General features: G+C 34.1%; 1 protein-coding gene across 4 annotated transcripts in view; it reads left to right on the top strand.

Moving 5' to 3' along the window:
• Epc1 (enhancer of polycomb homolog 1) overlaps positions 1–21,240 on the top strand; it is a 94,825-nt gene that overhangs the window by 51,978 nt on the left and 21,607 nt on the right. For all 4 annotated transcript variants that reach the window (XM_046448229.2, XM_046448227.2, XM_046448228.2 and 1 more), the window contains exon 2: positions 15,386–15,545. In XM_046448229.2, coding sequence (XP_046304185.1) covers positions 15,386–15,545 — 160 coding nt within the window. The remainder of the gene's footprint in view (positions 1–15,385; positions 15,546–21,240) is intronic.

The following is a 21,240-nucleotide window of genomic DNA, read 5'->3' as shown; positions in this document are numbered from 1 at the left end:
AAAGAAACTAACTTTATTTTTAGAACCACACACGACAAAGAAAATAGTCTCTCAGGAAAAACCCTCAGAGCCTCAACTGCCACCACCGGCTTTCCCCAAGCCTCTCTCTCCCCCACAAGCTTCTCCCCACCTCCCACAATCCTCCTGCTCTTGAGGCCGATTGGCTGGGTCACGTGGGCGGAGCCAAAAAAGTCCCCCAATGAGCAGCTCCGTGGTCTGAAAGGGCAGGGAAACAGTCCAATGAGCATCACCACAGAGGAGCCAATCAGCTAGATGTTGCTGGGGCCGAGGAGCCAATCAGCTAGATGTTGCTGGGGCTGCTGTGAGCCAATCATCAGCCGGCAGCTGGAAGTTTGCTGGCAGCTGGAAGTTTGCTGGGGCCCCTCAGGCTGTGGCTCTCAACATCTCCCCCTCTCTGTTTAAACAACAAGCCTGTGGCTTAGGGACCGTGCCTGTTAGGCAGTCCAATTCAACATATGGTCCTTACCCGTCATCGGATGAACTGACCTCTAGGCGTCAGCCTCCTGTCTTAGGTTGGTACCACTGCAATTGGATCATACCCGTCACTGACTACCGGTCCAGCATACAGCCATACTTGTGGATAGGCCTTTGCACCTGTGGGGGGGTGAGGTTCTTTGCCTCACCTCTGTTGGCCCCCAAATTTTAGACCATCACTAGTAGAGGAGGATGCAAAATGCCATGACATTAAGCCAATTGAGGGCTCCTTTGAAAAATTGTACCACCGGTGACATCATCAGCAAAAATACCCCAACACTACCGTAAGTCGCTGCACCAACAGATAGTTCACAATGCATACAGGTGAGCTCACAATGTGTCCAGGCAAGTTCTGCAAGCAGTTCAGTGATGGCTATTGTAGAAGCTGTAGATTGGTTTTATCTTTCACTTCACCAGCACTGGGATGAAGATAGGAATTCTGGCAATAATGGCTAAAGAAAAAATTATGTAACATTCCAGAAGGCACTAAAAGAAAACAATTTTCTTAACAATTTACATTGTCTTCACCGGCACTGGGATGAAGATAGGAATTCTGGCAATAATGGCTAAAGAAAAAATTATGTAACACTACAGAAGGCACTAAAAGAAAACAATTTTCTTAACAATTTACATTGTCTTCACCGGCACTGGGATGAAGATAGGAATTCTGGCAATAATGGCTAAAGAAAAAATTATGTAACATTACAGAAGGCACTAAAAGAAAACAATTTTCTTAACAATTTACATTGTCTTTAAGAGAATTATTAAATATAATGAAAAGGAAAGGTGAAAGTAAACAAACAGATCTGTTAACCTTCTTTTTTGTTTACATATTAAAACAATCCTCAACAGTTGTTTACCCAATTTAAATTAAACCATATAAATCACGTGAAAAAAAAAATATTTGGATCCATTTTATCATGAGCGCTCATCATATATGATATATGGACATACGTACATTCAAACATATAACACAAAACACAAGTGTGCACACATAATATAATACATACAACACATAACATTATAGTAAAGGCCTTATAACTTTTTACAGGTGAAATCTCCATTGCAATGCTTAAAAACTCTATAGTCAAAAAATAGAACTGATCAGCAAAACATTAACCTAGGTCTGTATGAGCTCAAAAAACAAAATAGAACTTCATGATATGGCAAAGGGCAATAATAAAATAGATATTGAAAAAAGCATCCTGGTTCTGTTGCAGATGTAAGAATAGCCAAACTGGAGTTTTGGATATCAGTTGTTATGGATTTGAGCCAAATCATCTTCTTTTTGGTCTGTAGAAATCGCTTTAGTTAATCTTTCTGGAATCCAGATCGGCTGCTGTTCTCCCTGTGGAAACACATAAACAGACCCCCGACTCCAGACAATCACTGGGTGAGGACCTTGGTTAATCTCTCTGGAATCCAAATTGGCTGCTGTTCTCCCTGTGGAAACACACAAACAGACCCCCGACTCCAGACAATTACTGGGTCAGGACCTTTCCATTGTCCTGTTAGAATATCCTTCCAAAGTACCTTGGGCTTATGTACATTTTTTGGACACATATGCCTTTCCGCAGCACTAAGTCCTGATGAATCCAAATTTAAAAAGTTTAGAGTAAAAAGGGTTATTTTAAGTTTATCTTTGGGGAATATATACCCCTTCCCAATTCCTTCTTTTTGCTTTAATAAGTACATTTTAATAGTTTGATGAGCTCTTTCAACTATGCCTTGTCCCTGTGGATTGTATGGGATTCCTGTTATATGAGTAATGCCAAATGTTGAGCAAAATTGTTTAAAAGAGGTAGAAGTATAACCAGGGGCATTATCTGTTTTTAACTGTTTTGGAACACCCACAGTGGCAAAATTTTGTAAGCAATGAGCTATAACATCTTTAGTTTTTTCTCCGGCATGAAGGGAGCCCATCAAAAATCCAGAAGAAGTATCAACTGTAACATGCAAATATTTTAATTTTCCAAATTCTGGCAAGTGTGTGACGTCCATCTGCCAAATATGGTTAGGTATCAATCCTCTAGGATTGACTCCAAGATTAACTTGTGGTAAAAAGGTCACACAATTTTGACATTGTTTTATTATTTGTCTAGCTTGTTCCTTAGTTATTTTAAAACGCTTTTGTAAAGTATTAGCATTGACATGGAACTTTTTATGAAAATTTATAGCTTCTTCTAGTGTAGAGAAAATATGTATGTCATGTGTAGTTTTATCTGCTAAATCATTGCCCAAACTAAGGGCTCCAGGCAATCCTGTATGTGCCCTGATATGTCCTATAAAGAATGGATCTTTTCTGTCCCAGATTAGACTTTGTATAGTGGAAAGCAAAGAGAAAACAGTAGAAGAAGGGGAAATCCTACCAGCATCTTCAAGAGATACTATAGCATTAACTACATACTGACTATCAGAAAATAAATTAAATACAGAATCTTTAAACATCACAAAAGCTTGTAAAACTGCATTAAGCTCTACCTTTTGAGCTGATTGTTTGGGTACTAAAAATGTAAAAGTTTGATCAGGGGTAACTACTGCTGCTGTACCATTATTTGACCCATCAGTGAATATATTTGGAGCATTCATGATAGGTGTTTTTCTTGTCATTTTTGGAAAAATTACAGGATGCAATGACCAAAAAGACAATAAAGGATTAGATGGTAAGTGGTTATCAAATGAAACATTAGATTTGCACATGATTATTGCCCAAGTATTTAACTCATTAGCTAACTCATCAATTTGATTCATAGTATATGGAGTAATAATTTTATTGGGAGAAATTCCAAACACTCCCTTTGCTGCTTTTATTCCTTTGAGTATTAATTGTCCTACAGCCTCAGGATACCTAGTAAGAATAGTGTTAGGAGAATAAGATAAATGTATCCATAATAATGGACCTTCTTGCCAAAATACTCCTGTAGGAATATTTTTTGTTGGTAGTACAATAAATAATAAAGGCAAACTTATATCAATTCTATCCAAATGCATATTTTCCATATATGTTTCAATGATTTTTAATGCCTTTCTTGATTCAGGCGTTAACATTCGGGGTGAATTTGGATCTGATGGACCTTTTAGGATATCAAATAAAGGTCCCAACTCTCCTGTTGGTATACCTAAATAAGGCCTTATCCAATTTATGTCTCCTAATAACTTTTGAAAGTCATTAAGTGATTTGAGTTGATCTACTCGTATTTGAATTTTTGGTGGACGGACCATGGTTGAGGATAATAGAACTCCTAAATAATTAATTGGAAAATTTAATTGTACTTTATCTATTGCTATCTCTAGATTATAATTTTTTAATAAGTTTGTAAGTGTGGCATAACATTCTAGCAATGTGTTTTTATCTTTGTGTGCTAATAATACATCATCCATATAGTGAAATATTTGTAGTTCAGGATTTTGATTTCTAAGTGGCTGGATTACTTTGTTAACATAAATTTGACACATAGTTGGGCTGTTAGCCATCCCTTGAGGGAGTACTTTCCATTCATATCTCTGATCAGGACCTTCATGATTCAGTGCAGGGATAGTAAATGCAAAACGTGGACTATCCTCAGGATGAATTGGAATTGAAAAAAAACAATCTTTAATATCTATAACTAAAACATACCAGGTTTTTGGCAAAGCAGACAACTGAGGAATCCCTGATTGAGCAGGTCCCATAATAACCATCTCATTATTAATGGCTCTTAAATCTTGCAATAATCTCCATTTACCAGATTTCTTTTTGATGACAAAAATGGGAGTATTATGGGGAGATACAGAAGGTTGTATATGTCCTTCTGCTAATTGTTGTTTGACCAGGTCATGGGCTGCTTGTATCTTTTCTTTAGTCAGGGGCCACTGAGGAACCCATACTGGTCTTTCTGATTTCCAAGTAATTTTTATTGTCTCAGTGGCCCTTTCTGAAAATCCAACCCATGTCTGTCTGTTCCTTGATCTATTTGTATTGGTGCTGCTATACCTTGTTCTTGTTTTTCTAATCTTTTTCCTTTCCTAAAACCTTGTCTAGTCATAATAGTGGGTGCATTTTGGTTGATGTTATTTGTTAATGTCAAACCTAATTGATCTAGGACATCTCGTCCCCATAAATTTACGGGAAGATGATCCAATACATATGGCTGTATAGTTCCTTCACATCCTTCAGGATCCTTCCAATCTAATACCATTGCACTTCTATGGGGATTAGTCGCCACTCCTAGGCCTCGAAGCGTTTGAGTGGCTTGTTGTAATGGCCAATGTTTTGGCCATTCTTGACGAGAGATGATGCTAAGGTCTGCACCTGTATCCAGTAGCCCATTAAATTCATGTCCTTGAATATTTAGTTTTAGCATGGGGCGAGAATCTAAATTTAAAGAAAGCATAGCCCAATCTACACCTGTGGAGCCTAATCCCTTGGAACCTCTTTCTACAGTACGACTGGAAAATTTATCATGTAGGCTGGGTATTATTAGTAACTGTGCTATTCTATCTCCTGGTGAAATTACTGATATACCCTTTGGAGAACTGGCTATAATTTTTATTTCACCTTCATAATCGGGATCAATTACCCCAGGACTTATCATAAGTCCTTTTAGAGTAGAAGAGCTGCGTCCCAATAATAAGCCTACTGTTCCTTTGGGAAGAGGTCCTTTCACCCCTGTGGGAATGATTTGAACTCCCATCTCTGGAGTTAGTACTGCTCTGGCGGAGGCGCAGATGTCCAACCCTGCGCTCCCTCTGGTTTGTCTGATGAGGGATCTGATGGACAATGTGTCCTGGGCACTACCCTGATGGGGTTGCTGGGTTCCTCCAGTGCTCTGTATATTTGTGGTTTTGGGCCCCGGAGCATTGGGCCCCCCTGTCCGTTTTTTGGCAATGGAGCCCGATGCCTTTCTCCACGATATTGTGGATAAACACCTGGTCCTTGTTCGTTTTTTGATAATGGAGTACCCTCTATGGTGGTTTGAGAACGGCATTCATTAGCCCAATGTCTCCCTCTACGGCATCGTGGGCAAATACCTGGTATTCTACTCCTTTGATACCTAGTTTTGTTAAACCCTCCTCCAATGGGGCAATTCCTTTTAAAATGTCCTGTTTGTTCACAATTGTAGCATGTTCTTGGCCTGGCATCTAAAGCCTGTTTTACTGCAGCTGCCACAATTTGCCCTTGTTCATTAATGTCTCTGGCATCTAAAGCCTGTTTTACTGCAGCTGCCACGACTTGCTCTTGTTCATTAATGTCTCTACATAATTTAATATATGTGTTTAAATCTTCATGTTTCCATGGTCTAATGATATCTCTGCACCAACGATTCGCTTGCTCATAAGCCAGGTGTTTTAGTAATGGCATTGCTTGTTCTGTATTCCCAAAAACTCTGGTAGCTGTTTGAATAAGCCTATCTACAAATTCAGCATAAGGTTCATTAGCTCCTTGTATTACCTTAGATAATTGACCTTGTAAACCTCCATGTCCTTGTAAAGTCTTCCATGCCTTAATTGCATCTGCAGCAATTTGTGCGTATACGCCAGGATCATATGCAATTTGTTGCTGCTGATCCTCATAAGGTCCCTTTCCTAACAACATATCTAGATTTCTCTGAGGATAACCAGAGAAATGGGTATTGAACCTGGAAGCTCTTTACCATTGAGCTATAGCCCCCAGACCTTTTCTTTTTATTTGGAGACAGGTTCTCACCAATTTCCCAAGGCTGGCCTTGAACTCATAATTCTCCTGCCTCAGCCTAGTGAATTTTGGTGTAATGTAAAATATATGAGGATTGTTCTATAAAGAAATTATTCAGTGTTGAGAGCCACAGCCCAGTCAGAATGATGCCTGGCATTTGCCAGATGGAATGGTTGAAAGGTGACAATTGTGTTGTTTATCCCTGTATTTGTGCATTTGCCAAAATTGTTTAAGCACAGAAATTCCCATATAACCTAATGTCTCTGAAACTACTGTTCAGAAGATGCTGTTCTGAAACTATCTAGTTTAGATAGGGTCAGAAATATTCACTGATATGAAGATCATGCAGTTATTTGGAAACAATTATTTAAAAAGTACTTGTATTTCTTACCTGTGGAATCTATTGTTTTTTTTTTTCTTTTTGCTCTTGGCTCGTGAAAAAAGAAACTTGTTTTTGTGGTTTTTTTTTTTTTTTCAATTTCAGAAAATTTTAAAGAAAAGGAATACTATACAGAACACTGAACACCCTTTACCAAGATACACCTATTTTGAACTCTTTTCCCCGTTTGCTTTATTGCTCTCTTTCCCTTCTTCTTCCTTCCTGCCTTCCCCACCCCAATTTGGTCCCCTCTCACATACACTCATTCTTTTTCTCTCTTCCTTTGTGTGTGTCACACACACACACACACACACACACACACCCTTTTTTTTTTTAAACCATTTGAGAGTACATAACCTAAAGGGTTGCTGCCTATATCGTATCATCATGGCCTGTACCTGTAAATATTTATTTCAAGGGATGGTTAGTCTTTTTATCATGTGTATTAAAGAATACATTTTTTTAATAGAGTGTGATTCTGTGTTAGCTTTGACTTGGCCATATTCTTAAAATAGAAAAATGACAAATTATAGCTCTGCCAGGACTACATTTGTTCTAACCCAGAGAATATGTTTTTAAGTGTCTGAAGGACTCTGCCACAGGAATCTTGATAGCACCAGCCAAGATATCTTACACAAAGTATTGTTCAATTTTTTTCAGTATAGTTACTGTTTTCCCCTTACAACAAATAAGCAATCTATGGTCAGTCTATGTGTTTTGAGATTTAAAATAGGAAACCTGTTAAGAGCTCTTGCTCTGGAGTAATGCTTAGGTTTAAATCCAGCTAACGTTAAGAACCTGGGCAAGTTTACTAATTTGTGAAATGTGGTTGATAGTTGCTATATCTTAAGGTTGCTATGAACTTTAAATGAAAAAATGAAATAAGGTATGTGATACTCAGATCTGGCATATAATAAATGGTCGGTATTGTTAGCTATTACTATTTTAGTTCTGGGAATATGGATAATAGACTTAACAAACTCTGCGGGTTCGCAAATCAAAGCTGACAGAGAATTCACAAAATCATTTCCTCCAAGTTGATTAATATTTGCCCAAGGTGATTGACTTTCCTTTAAAAAAAAAAAATCTTGTTATTAAACTTGGTCTGTCTTGTCTTTTCTTTCTATACCTGTTATTCCTGCCCTTCCTGAAATGTGTGAGGCATGTAGTTTGGGAGTATGAAATCACTATCACCGAATTTTTTTCTGGATTCTGACTTGGCTTAATTTTTTACTTCATAAAGAGTTCAACTGAATACGAATGTAGATGTTTTTAAACTCACCTCTGCTTCTGTGTTACCACTGTGATAGTACTCCATAATAGTTGAATATTTTTTAAAAGAAGGGTATGTACTTGAGTCAAATTATAAAGAATAGAGAAGGGTGTAGATTAAATTAAAGACAGGGAGTACACAGGTGGGGTTTTGAAGTTTAGGGTAGAAAGTGGTAAAGTATTTACTAGAAGAATGAGATAGAGATAGATCATAAAGGGCCCTGTTTGTTGTGCCAAGAAAGCTTGAATTTCAACAGGAAAGCAATAGAGAGCCAGGGATTAAGTATGAGGGTAATGTGTTCAAACTGTTTTAGAAAGATAGCAGTAGCTATAAAGATAGCTGTAGAGGGTAGTAGCTATAGAGGGAGGCCTACTTGGGAGGCCCAGAAGTCAGTCACATGAGGATTACAACAATAACAACAAAACAGCTTTTTGGGCCTTTTTAAAGTTGATTTTTAAATTTAATTTTAGGGAAACATTCCATTTGGATTGTAACTTTTCCAAAAATAAAATGAGACTATTATTTTACTCTCTTTTTCTTGACTAGCCAAATATCAAATGAGCATGTAGGTGCTTAATAAGCACAGCACAAACAACCCTCTAGAGGGATGTAAGGACTATAAAAAGGGTCATAAGAAGGCAAGAATCAAAATTAAACTTAATTTTGCTTAGGGCTGTTCTGGAATGTGCTACTTAGTAACTAATAAGTCCTGATTATTTCACAAAGAAAGTAGCAAATTGAAAAATAGGTTACCCTAAAATGAAATTTTAAAACTGGACTGTTTTAGGTCTGGGGTTGTAGCTCAGTGGAAGAGCACTTGCCTGGTACATGAGGCACTGGGTTCAATCCTCAGCACCACATAAAAATAAATAAAATAAAGATATTGTGTCAATCTACAACTAAAAATTAAAACTGAACTATTTTATCTGTACCTTAGCAAAGTTCTTCCTTTATTATTTCATATTCTAAAAAATAATTTCAGAATATTGGGCTTTCAGTGGGAGGATAGATAGCAATATTAGAGGTTTTCTTATCATTTATTTCTTGTGGAAAATAATATTAAATTGCTATAATTGCCAAGTGTTCTGTCTATTCAGCTATTTTGACTGTTCACCCTGAGTTTTTTCAGTGTAAAAGCAAAGTATTTTTATTTATTTGTTTCAAGCTCCTGACTTCATGAATTTTATACTGTGATGAAAGGAAACTGATTATAAATGAAAAACCAAGTGGTCTATAAGGAGGTGATAGGTCCTATAGAGGAAAATAAAGCAGGATAATGGAACAGGGTGTTCTGGGATTGAGAGGATCCTTTCTTTTTTCTTTTTCTTTTCTTTTTTTTTTTTTTTTTTTAAGACTTTATTATAAAAATTGTCAGATGTTCAGTAAAGTTTCAGGAATTTTGTAGTGACCTCCCACACATACTACTCCACTATCTAGATTCTACTATTATTAACATTTTATTATGTTTGTCCTATCACCCATCTCTCCATCTCTCAGTTTATCTTATTTTTAAAATGCATTTTCAAGTAATTGCAAACATCAGCTCAAGTTTCCCTAAGTACTACATATGCATATCATCAAGAAGAGTTTAGTATTTGTTTACCGATTTTACCCTTTTTGAGGTCAGCAATTAAATTCACAAATAGTATATGTTAGCTGAATTTTAGCAAAATCATATATTTGTATAATCCAGACCCCCATCAAGATACAGAACATTATCATTATTCCAGAAAACTCCTTCATTCCACTTTTTAGTCATTTCCATCTCTGTTCCCCAGAGGCATCTACTATTATGAATTATTTCCACCATAGATTAATTTGGGTGTTTTAGAACATCACATAAATGGACTTAAGTATATACTTTTGTGTGCAACTATTTGTACACATTGTAATTTAAAAAAAAAATTAGGTGTTGCATGTATAAGTAGTTTGTTCCTCTTATTGATGGAGGACTCTTGACTATCCCATTGATGGACATTTGAATGTGTGCAGTTTGAGGCTATTTTGAATAAAACTTTATACATCCTTACCCCCAGATATTTTTGTGAGCTTGTGTTTTCATTTCTCTTGGGTAAATGCTTAAGAATAAAATTGTTGGGATATATGGATTATATATGTTTGGTTTTATAAAATCTGCTTTGTCTTTTTCTCATTGACAGTGTATTGTGTTCTAGTTATTCCAAATCCTCACTGTCATTTGATATTGTCGGCCTTTTCTGTTTTAACCATTCTAGTGAGTGTATAGTGGAAGGATTTTAAAAGACTGACTTTTGACCAAAAAGTTTAAGGGAAAAGCTATTTCTTTCACAGTTGACAAACAGCAAGGATTCCTGTATGAATAGAGCAGAGTGAGTGAAGAGCAGAATAGTAAAGGAACACAGGGAGATAGCAATGAAAAGGGAATTGTAAATCATGTGGAACCTTAAGGACTTTGGCATTTATTCTGAGTGAAATGGGAAATAATTGGAAGATTCTGAGTAAAGGAATGACATGATCTAACTTGTAATTAACAGAACTAATCTAACTAGAGAAAGGGACTAATTAGGAGGTTATTATAATGAGCCAGGCAAGAGTTCATTATATAGATGAAGAACAACTAGGGAGCACTTGCCAAAACAATGTTCCTTTCCTGAATAGAGTTAATGTTTTAGTTCTTGGAAATATCATTTGAAAACAACCCAGAAGAGAAAATGATTCAGCTCAGACCTCTTCATTGTTAGCAGTGGAGTCTAGCTCAATATGTACAAACAATCAGATTTAAACCTCTTAAATCTTAAATAGCTTTTTTAATGGAATTAGTCATCACTTATTATTTATGCACAAGGATTATATTATTACTGCTTGTAATAAGCTGTTTTTAACTTGGTGACTAAAAAAAGGTCTAAATGTCTAATTGTCATAATGGCTATGTTAAAGTCGTTATTCACTTTAAAAATTTAACAAATTAGTATAATTGTTTTGGAAACTGTGTTATAATCTTGAATAGCTCATTTTAGTTTTGTAATATTTAATACTGAACAAGTAGAAATGACTTTTTTATGTGCTTTTATTTAGGTTGGTCCTTCTTATCTTTCTTTAGTGATGTTTTATAAGATATTAAGCACTGGCAATAAGCCAAAATATTATACTAGATGCTGAGTAGATTACAAAGATATTCTTATTTAGTCCTCAAATATTTACATTAAGAGAATACATTTTTGAAGGAAAAGATAGAAGAGTTAGACATAACTTCTAATTTTAAAAAGCTCACATTTTAGAGATCAGTGAATAATTATCACAATCTTTTAAGTATAAAATACATTACTGTAGCAGCACGAATCAGGGAGAGATCCTACCTCAGATAATTTTAAGATTGACTTGGAAGAAGAGTAGGAATTAACCCATGGTGGGTGAAAGCAAGAATGATGTTTTAGGATTTCCCAAATATTAGTGATAACGCCTCTTTAAAGCCAGTTAATAACTCTTTTGCAATTACTACTCCTGCCTTTAATAGACCATAAAAAGCTACCTGAAAAGGCAGTGTGGTTTCCTGGGGTAAGCAAAAATAACAGAGGGGAATAAAAGAAAAAAGAAAAAGGTATAAGAAAAACTACATTTATTATGCACATAATAAAAATACATGGCAGGTAATTTGCTGGGGTTGGAGTAAGATAAGGAATCTAAATCTAAAATGCATACTTGGTTCTTTGCCTCTAAAGCCTAAATTGCCATTGCATTAGGCAGACTGAAGGAACAAAAGTGAGTATGTTTGGTCAGCTCCATAGTAGCAAGGTTCATGGAGATTGACAGTGTGCCTCTGAACTTCTCAAGGTCATTGCTTAGTCATTTCTGATGTGCTTTTTATTTTTTTAAATTATAGGCTTTTAAAAAATTTGTTAAATCATAAATTGTTTCTCTAATTCCATTCTTAAAGTTTGTATGTTAAAGAATTCCTTAAATGATTTTATTTGCTTTGTTCTGTAAAATCAGGCTGGTTTGAGAGATTATACTTGTTATTTTATGAAAAATTGAAGTTGATCATAGTATCTTGGTAATTAACTCTGGAAGTACAGCTGAACCTAATTACTGAAAATATTGTATAATATAAAGAAACTACCCCTAAGTTATCATAAACTAATAAATGTTTTTCAAACCGCTCTTCCCTTTTCTTAAAACAATTTTTTACCTAATTCTTATTCCCACAAACGTTAGCCTGCATGTCATGTTCTTCACTAGTGAAAGGTATACCAGTCCCAAATCTATTTCCTATAGATTTTCCTATTTCCATAATGCATTATTCTTTTCCTTCGTAGCACTTTAATTTTTACACTTTACCTCCCTACTGCAGTGTAAACATGTAAGGCATATTTATTTTACTTACCATGTGTCCCCAGTCACCAAGTTAGCACACTGAATAAACATATACTGTTAATTAATAAACAAAGTTAAGCCCAGATGTTCTGTTTTATATCTCTAGCTTTCTTTCTATACCATCACTTCTTAACTGTATTATAAAAGTTTTGTATGAGCTATTAATGAATAATTCTTTTTAGAAAAGTTGTTCTGTTTTCATGGATATAGACTACTAAAACCTTTATTAGACTATCTGTTGATAATTTGAAATGAGTATCCCAGGGAACAAAGTTTGGGGATGCTAGCCTATTCAGAGCAGAAAATAGATTGCTTTAAAACTTTCACTGATAGGTACTATGTTCAAGGAACTTCTGAACTTTTTATAACTGTACTTTAGAGTTGTGTCATCTTAGGTATTTGATCAAGGCATTCAGTAAATAATTGAGTATAGAGCATATATTCTAATTGATTTGTTACTTGGCTTTGTAATTTACATCTCCCTGCTCAAAGCAAAAGCAATCCCGTTTTTCACTTAAAATTGAATGCTATTTCATGGAAATAAATGTATATAGATTTAGATTTTTGAAATACTTTCTTTACCTGAAAAGCTACACATACAACGAATGTAAAGTATATCATTTAGAAATTATCATTTAGAAAATCATTTAGTGTAATAAATTCATATTTTTATGTGTAAAAAAAAAAAAAGTAGTGCAAGAATCTTTTAGAAAATATGAGAAATAAAAGTATGAAAGAGTAAGTTTCAAAAGTGTGCCACCCAGAGGTACACTGTTAATCTTTTGGTATTATACTTTGAAATTATATGTGTATGTATGCATGTATATTTATGTGGGTGTACATACACCCGTGCATGCATCATTTAAGCACCATGCTCTGTTCTGGCACCATTTCAGAATAGTGATATTATAGCAGAAAGCAAAATAGACAAAAATTTCTGCTTTCATGATGCTTAGATTGGAAGTAAGGGAACAGGTAGGTGATGACAGTAAACACACCAACTATACAGCATATTATAAGATTAAGTGCAATGAAAAAAATAAAGCAAAGAAGGGAATAAAAGTTAAAAAGTTGATTAGTTTATGTATGTATATGCTTTTAGACCTTTTTCTACATATTAGATATGTTCAATTGTGTCTTTAAAATATTAAATTTCCTTAACATACAATTTTCAGATTAGCCCTTTTACTCTATTATCAATGTCATTAAATATTGTACTTCTTAATGTGTATGTGTGTGAGGAAATCCTTTACATGACCCCTAAGAGTGCATGATCTGGCACATAAACCCCATGTACATGCAGTTGTCAACTATCCCACCTCACTATTCTCCAGGTACCCTGATATATTTGGTCTCCTCCCTTTCTCATAAACTTAGTACTTTGGGAGGAAATAAATATAAATTGTATAGGGTAATAGTTACCCCAGTTGTTGAGACTTTTAAAAAATAGAATAACTTAACCATTTTTGCTGTGTATTATATACATCTAGGACCCTTAGAATTAGAACCCTCTTCTTTGTTTTTTCATTGTAAATTTTCTCAAATTTTTATAAAAGTTAACAATACAATGAACATCTCCATACTACCCACCTAGATTCTACAATGGTTAATATTTTGCAGTTTTTTTCATCTATGAATCCTGAATGTTTTATGGAACTGTAGAAAGTATGTTGTATACATTATGACATCTTTCCACTATATACCATATATAAAGGGGAAGTATTTTCTTGACTGTTGAAGATATGAGCAAGTTATTTATGTGAGATGTACTATACAACATAAAACACATATAAGATTTTTAAAGCATTGAGTATTCACTGTAATATTGATAAGCAAAAGTTTTATTTCATAGTTGTGAAAAATGGATATAAACGTAAATAAGTGATTTTTTACAGAATATTATTCATACGCAATGTCATAAATGATAACTAAACCTATGTAAAACTTTTATTTCATTAATAGGGGAAAGATAGCCATCATCTACCAGGTATTGGGTACTTATTATATCTTAGGCATTTTTTCTTAACCACAATCCCATATGGTAGGCATATAATGTACATTTACAGATAATAAAACTATCCTGGGAGATAATAATTTTTCACAAGTCCCAAAGTCATTGACCTAGTAGACTGTGGAACCATTTTTTGAATCCAGGGTATTATTTACAGAAGTCATGTTCTTAACTACATAAAAATAAAAACACTATTACTCTTTAATAGGATCATACATATATTCATACACATATATTTTCGAAGAATATATGCATTCTTAACTGGGACTACCTAAGAAGACTGAAACTTTTCATACTGTTGGAATGTTTTTCACTAGTGATACATTTATGTAATACACAGGTACCTATAATTGTTTAATAAAGTATATGCCAAAATTCAGTGTTGATAACTGGGTGAGAACAATATTTTTATGGCAGCTGGTACTAGTATCAAACTAATAAAACCTTCCTGGATGGTAACAACCAAAATTTAAGCATCTGTTATACTAAATATTTTACTCACATTTATCTTACTTAAAATCTCCAACCAACTCTGTAGATTGCATTTATCTCTTACTGGAGGAAACAGTTTTAGAAGACTAAAGCTTCTTGCCAGGAGTCAGTTTGTTTCAGTGTTGGAGTTAGATTCTAATCCATGCGGCCTGAGTCTAGGTCTAGGGCACAATTCTGCTGCTGTCCAGGAAAGGCTCTGGTAGTTGATAGGAAAGACAAATGACCAGGATTTTAATCTGTGTCAATTTCATAAACTAAAAATGGAGAAGATAATAATTTCTACCCGTCTTTGTAAAGATTCTATCAGTTGATTTGTTTAAAAGAAAATTCTAGATTTACAAAGTACTGTATGAATAGATTTGAATCAATAAAATAATTTTTATACACAGTTTGCTTTCTTCATGTAGTAAGTTCAGATATTTTCTTTCATCTCAGTTTTAGTAAACTTAAAATCTTTATAACTCCATTTGGTGTAGTACCTTTTAAGTAAAGGTGCAGAAAAACTGAGGAGTCAAGTGTTTGTAGCAAAATCTTCTCATTTCTACTTAAAATGTTTACACCATTAGTTGTATTGTTAACACCATGCTTTCAAGACCTACTACTAAAATATAGCTGTTTTAAAAACAAATGAGCAAAAACCTCTGCATGACTATATTTTCTATTTGCTGCTCCTTAAATACATAAACTTACATTATTTCCCCCTCTTTTTAGGAACATCATCTTCAGCGGGCTATTTCAGCACAGCAGGTATATGGCGAGAAGAGGGATAACATGGTTATACCAGTTCCAGAGGCAGAGAGTAATATTGCTTACTATGAATCTATATATCCTGGGGAATTTAAGATGCCAAAGCAGCTCATTCACATACAGCGTAAGTAGTTACTTTTTTTAATGATTGTTATTTTTTCATATTTATATAACCTCACAGATACCTGCTGACTAACATCAACTTGAGAGTTATTAGACCACATTTTCTCCTTCTAAAATGGTTTTTGAGATATCTGACCAAAAATTATTAGCATTTTTCATCATAGACTTTCAGTTTTATTCCACTATGGGATCTTAGGCTGCTTTAGACAAATAGGATAAAGAATATGCCTCAGAATGGAAATAGTTTTCTTTCTTTTCAGAATTAATAATATTAAAAGTATTAACTCTTAAGTCAAATTTAGCAAATTTTTCCTGTAAAGAATCAGATAAAAAAATATTTTAGACTTGGGGTATCATTCATTCTCTGGCACAACTATTCTGCTATTGTAGTATCAAAGCAGCTGTAGAGAATACATAAACAAATCAACATGTCTGTGTTTTGATAAAACTTTATTCATAAAAATAGGTGGCAGGCCAGAGTAGGCCTATGGGCCATAGTTTGCTAAGCCCTGGTGTGTTTTTTTCTGCTAGCAGAGTGATATGCTAGTTTTTAAAACTTTAATGTTCTACTTGGGAATTTGTTTCACTTGGTATTGTTAGTTTTTTTCCAGTAGAAATGGTCCTTTAATATCTACCATATTTGGTGATAATGAACAGAGTTTGTAGCCTTAGTATTAATATGTCTTAATATATTACTATATCTTTATTTTTAGGGTTTTTTATTTTTATTTTTTCTAATCCATGTAAGCACATTGAGAACCAGTTTTAACTAATTCTTAACTCATTAGCTAGTTTTCTGCTTCTTTTAACCCTTTCCCTATATGATTCATTTTTTTCTGTCCCAGATTATAAACACTGATTTCACAGTTTTTAAATATAAAAGCCAAAAGTGTAGTCCATTTTGGCTTTTATATATTGACATTCTGATATTTTTTTAACTTGTGATTTTTTTTTTCATCATTAACTCTTTGGCCTAATAGTATTCATTTCCTTTAAAAGAAGAATTTCTCCAATTCACTAGGGGTTTCTTTATAGTAAACCACAAGCAGTTTGTTTTAGTTGTACACTCTTGTTTAATTACATTTAAGACATAGACACAGGGTCTGGCATGTACCTGTAGTCCCAGATACTCAGGAGGACGAAGAAGGAGGTAACTTGAGCCCAGGAATTCACAGCTTGAGTAACACAGTGAGACCCTGTTTCATAACAGATCACAACAACAAAATGAAAAAAGAGACAACATATTAAATTCTGACTGTATAATTATGAATTATCTTGGGAGTCTTTTAGAGCTCCCCTGCTTTTTTCCTTAGTTGCATGCCTTTAATTTCTTTTCTTGTCTTATTATAATGGCAGGCACTTTAGTACTATGTGAGTAATGAGAGTGATGAGAGCTAAAAAATAAGAGTGGCAAGATAACTAATATCTTTGCCTCATTTCTACTATTAGAAGGGAATAATTCAATGTCATTAATAAATATGAAGTTAGCTCTAGTTTTTTCTTTTTAAAAAATTTGTTCTAATCAGTTATACATGATAGTAGAATGTATTTTGACACATTCGTTATACACAAATGGAGCACAACTTCTCATTCCTCTGGCTGTACATGGTACAGAGAGCTGTAGGGTTTATTTATTTATTTATTTTTATGTGATGCTGCGGTTTGAACCCAGTGCCTCATACGTGCTAGACAAGTGCTCTATCACTGAGCCACAACCCCAGACCCTGTAGATTTTTTTCATGTGGTTTCTTATGAGGTTGAAGTTCCCCCTAGTTCTCATACTGAGAATTTTTATCATGAATGGATGTTGAATTTTTTCTGCATGCTCTTTTAGCAACAATTGATATCCTGTGGTTTTTTCTTTTTCTTCTTCCTCAGCCTGTTAATATGGTAGGTTACACTTATTGATTTTCAAATATTGGACTACACTTCCATATTTGGAATATATCATTTTTATGATTTTTTTTTAGTTGTAGATGGACATAATACTTTTATTTATTTTTATGTGGTGCTGAGGATTGAACCTAGTGCCTCACACGTACAAGGCAAGCAGCGCTCTACCACTGAGCCACAATCCCAGCCCCTCAGACATTTTTTCTCATACATTGGATAGAATTTTTGCTAACCAAGGATTTTTGCATCTCAGTTTATGAAAGGTCTCAGTATCTATCTTGTCTGGTTTCAGTATCAGTAATACTGGCATCATAGATGGACCTGGAAAGTGTTCTTTCTCTTTTGTTTTCTAGAAGAAATTGAATAAAAATGATGTTAATTTTTAAAAATTGGTATTAGTTTTTGTTTTTTTAATTTTTAGTTGTAGATAGATATAATGCCCTTTTTTGGTTTATTTTTATGTGATGCCGAGGATCAAACCAGTGCCCCACACGAGCTAGGCAAGCCTTCTGCCACTGAGGCTACAACCCCAGCCCTGTATTAGTTTTTAATATACTAAAATAAGGAAAAGCTATAGTGCAAATTTTTACAAAGGTAAAATTAAATACAGGCTGCTAGGTGATCTAGTAAGTTGTTCTTGAATTCTTTAGGAATTCTATAATTATATGTATAGTGTATATGTATAATTCTTTAGGAACTTTACCTAAACAAATGAACTGGTTCATTTCAAGTACCCCAATTTCCAGTTTGCTCCTAAACTAATGTTATGCAAGCTTGGAGTTTTTAAATAGATAATTTGTATTCCCTGAAAAGACTATGATTAAATATGTTTGGGAATTTGCATATTTTGTTCCCCTCCCCCAACACCCAGAGTCATATGCATATTAGTGCTGTTTTATAGGCTCTTACAGTCTTGAGATATTCAATTTATTTAACTTTTAATCCATCATTTTTCAGATCTCTTTATTACATGTTATGTATCAACATTTCATCAAACATTAGTTGGCAAATTTTACCCCTATTATTGACTTTACCAATAATGTTTGCATCAAAACTGGTGTGAGAAATTCCTCCTCAGCGTCAGGGATTATATTCTGTCCCTAATCCATATTTTGTGCTATTTTTTGAACCCAGATATCCTTTCACTATTTGTGTCTTGCATTTTCAGAATGCTATTTAGAGTTATGGACATATCCACCCAATGTACTCTTAGTTTGACCCATGAAAGGCACTGTTAATAGACATTCATATCATTGCACCTCTATTATTAGACTCTAAATATAGTAACTCCTCCTTATTTATAAAGTTTCAGTTACTCATGATCACCCATGATCTGAAAATATTGAGTGGGAAATTCCAGAAATAAACAATTCATGAGTTTTAAATTATAGTTCATCCTTCCTGAGACATAAAGTGTTCCTTTTTCTAACGTATCCACACTGTGTATACTACCCCTTCATTAGCCATTCATAGGTAACTAGGTTATCAAAACAGGTGTCACAGCATCTGTGCTTTTGTTCAAGTAACCTTAATTTTATTTGATAAAAGCCCCAAAGGACAAAAGCAGTGATGCCAAAGAGAAGATATAAAGTCCTTCCTTTAAGTGAAAAGGTGAAAGTTCTCAACTTAAAAAAAAATCACATGCTGTGGTTGCTAAAATGTATGATAAGAATGAATGTCCTGTCTGCAAAATTATGAAGAAGGAAGAAGAAATTCATACTAGCTTTGCTATTGCATCTCACACTGCAAAAGTTAGGGCCACAGTACTTGATAAGTACTTAGTTAAGTTGGAAAAGACATTAATTATATGTTTTTTTTACTGTCCAAGGTTTTAGGCATCCCCTAGGGGCCATCGTCCACATTTTATTTCCTCATAAAAATATCTAACCGATTTTTATGTATTTTGTGTTCTTTTCCCTTAGACTTATATAAAAGATTTACATCTGTGAATCACATCTAATACTGGTTGGTTTTGCTTTTGCTTTGTGGTTTTAGGGATTGAATGAGGAACTAGTAGGTACATGCTAGCCAAGGACTCTACCATTAAGCCACAACACCCTCAGCATGTTGTTGTTGTTGTTGTTTTTAATTATACATAAATCTGGGTTTATCGGTATTTTAAAGAGTCATTTCTATTATTTAACAACAACTGACTAGGTAGGTCTCATTTTAATTGACAGAACCTAATTAGGTTTTTATCATCCCTTTCTTTTCATTAACGAGTCCAGAAAGTCTACAGCAATACTATTTCTAAGGCAATGGTAAATATTGCTGCATCTTTATCAGCTCAGGTTGAGCTGTAGTTGGAAGCTGCAGGTTCACCTAACGCTAAATTATACATTAATATCATCCTAAAGTAAATTTTTTTATGAGAACTTTGTATAGTCTAAAGTAGATCTTTACATGTTAGCTTTGCTATAGGATTTTAATATTCTCTAACAAGTAGCGTCGTGTTTATTATTTTAGAAAATCCTCTTACAAAGGTAAGAGGACTTTGTCATATCCTTTCAATGGAAAAGACATTGAGCTCCCTGATAGATGTGATAGAAATCTTACTTTCTAGTCTTGCTTCAGTTGCCTGATATGTTGAATGTGATTTGTCATTGATAATACAATTTATACCAGAAGTATGTTGTTGTTGTTTGATGTAAAAATAAAGGTGATACTAAATAAGCTTTTTCAGTTTTCATGAATAGTTAAATTTTGTGATTGTGATTTGATCTAAAGAAAAGTAAATTTTATGTGGAGGATACCAAAGTATATTGTATAGATGAGATCCTAAAAATATTCAAAATACAAATGTTGGAAGGCAGAACATTGGTAGTTAGTCTCTGTGAATTTGGCTTTCTGGAATATCTGAATTAGCCCTCTTTAGTAGAACTTTTCATAATGACAGACATAATCTTTGGTGTTTAGTACAGAATATCCACTAGGCACATTAGATATTTAGCACTAAATTTTACATAATTAATACAAATGCAATTAGCTACATATAGCTTAGGGTTACCATATGGGACAACACAGATCAGAATTAATTTGGTTAGGAACAAAAAGAATCAAGTGTTTTTAATCTAACAGTTTCAGTCTCCTTAAAGATTTCCAAAAGCGTGTTTATGTATAGTTGCAAACAAAATGAAATTATGGAAAATCATTCAGAGAGACTAATATCTAGAGATTTTTATAGGGTCTGAATATCTACTTACTTAAATCAGGAATGTTAAGTAAGTGGTATAGGTCAAAGCAGAAAATAAAATAGTTTAATAGTACATTTAATTCTTCATGTATATACTGGATTCCTCTGGGTCAGTTACTATGTTAAGCTTGAAGCATGATGGCTGGTATTTGGTAGCCAAATATTTTCCTCTTAATCTATCACAGACTTTACTAATGGATGACTGGTTTTTCATAACATTAGAATACTATTAATTTTCAAGCAGAGATGACATACAAGAGGAAATATGTTACTTTATTTCCACTTGGAGATGTGGAGATAAAAAGAACACATATGCTTCCCCTTAAAAGAGATCATGGGGAGGTACATGCTTAACAAGTAGATTATAAAGTATATACAGAAAATGGTATGATAGAAAGAAAGTAATCTGGAGCAGATTTTTTTAACCTGCGTGCCATAACTTTTAGGTACATGTCTGAATTGCCTGTAATTTATATAACATAGTGTACACTTTTATACAACCTATTTTTCTGGCATGAGGCTTCCTAGTTTCTACTAAGGAAAGTTAGGAATCACTTATTGGGTGAGGGACAGTCAAGAAAGGATTCCAAAGGAGTGATATTTGACTGAA

This window comes from Marmota monax, unplaced genomic scaffold, assembly GCF_021218885.2.
Source record: "Marmota monax isolate L192 unplaced genomic scaffold, Marmota_monax_Labrador192_F-V1.1 WCK01_AAM20220418_F8-fsc00066, whole genome shotgun sequence".
NCBI classification, from domain to species: domain Eukaryota; kingdom Metazoa; phylum Chordata; class Mammalia; order Rodentia; family Sciuridae; genus Marmota; species Marmota monax.
This window is presented reverse-complemented; position numbering and strand designations above follow the sequence as displayed.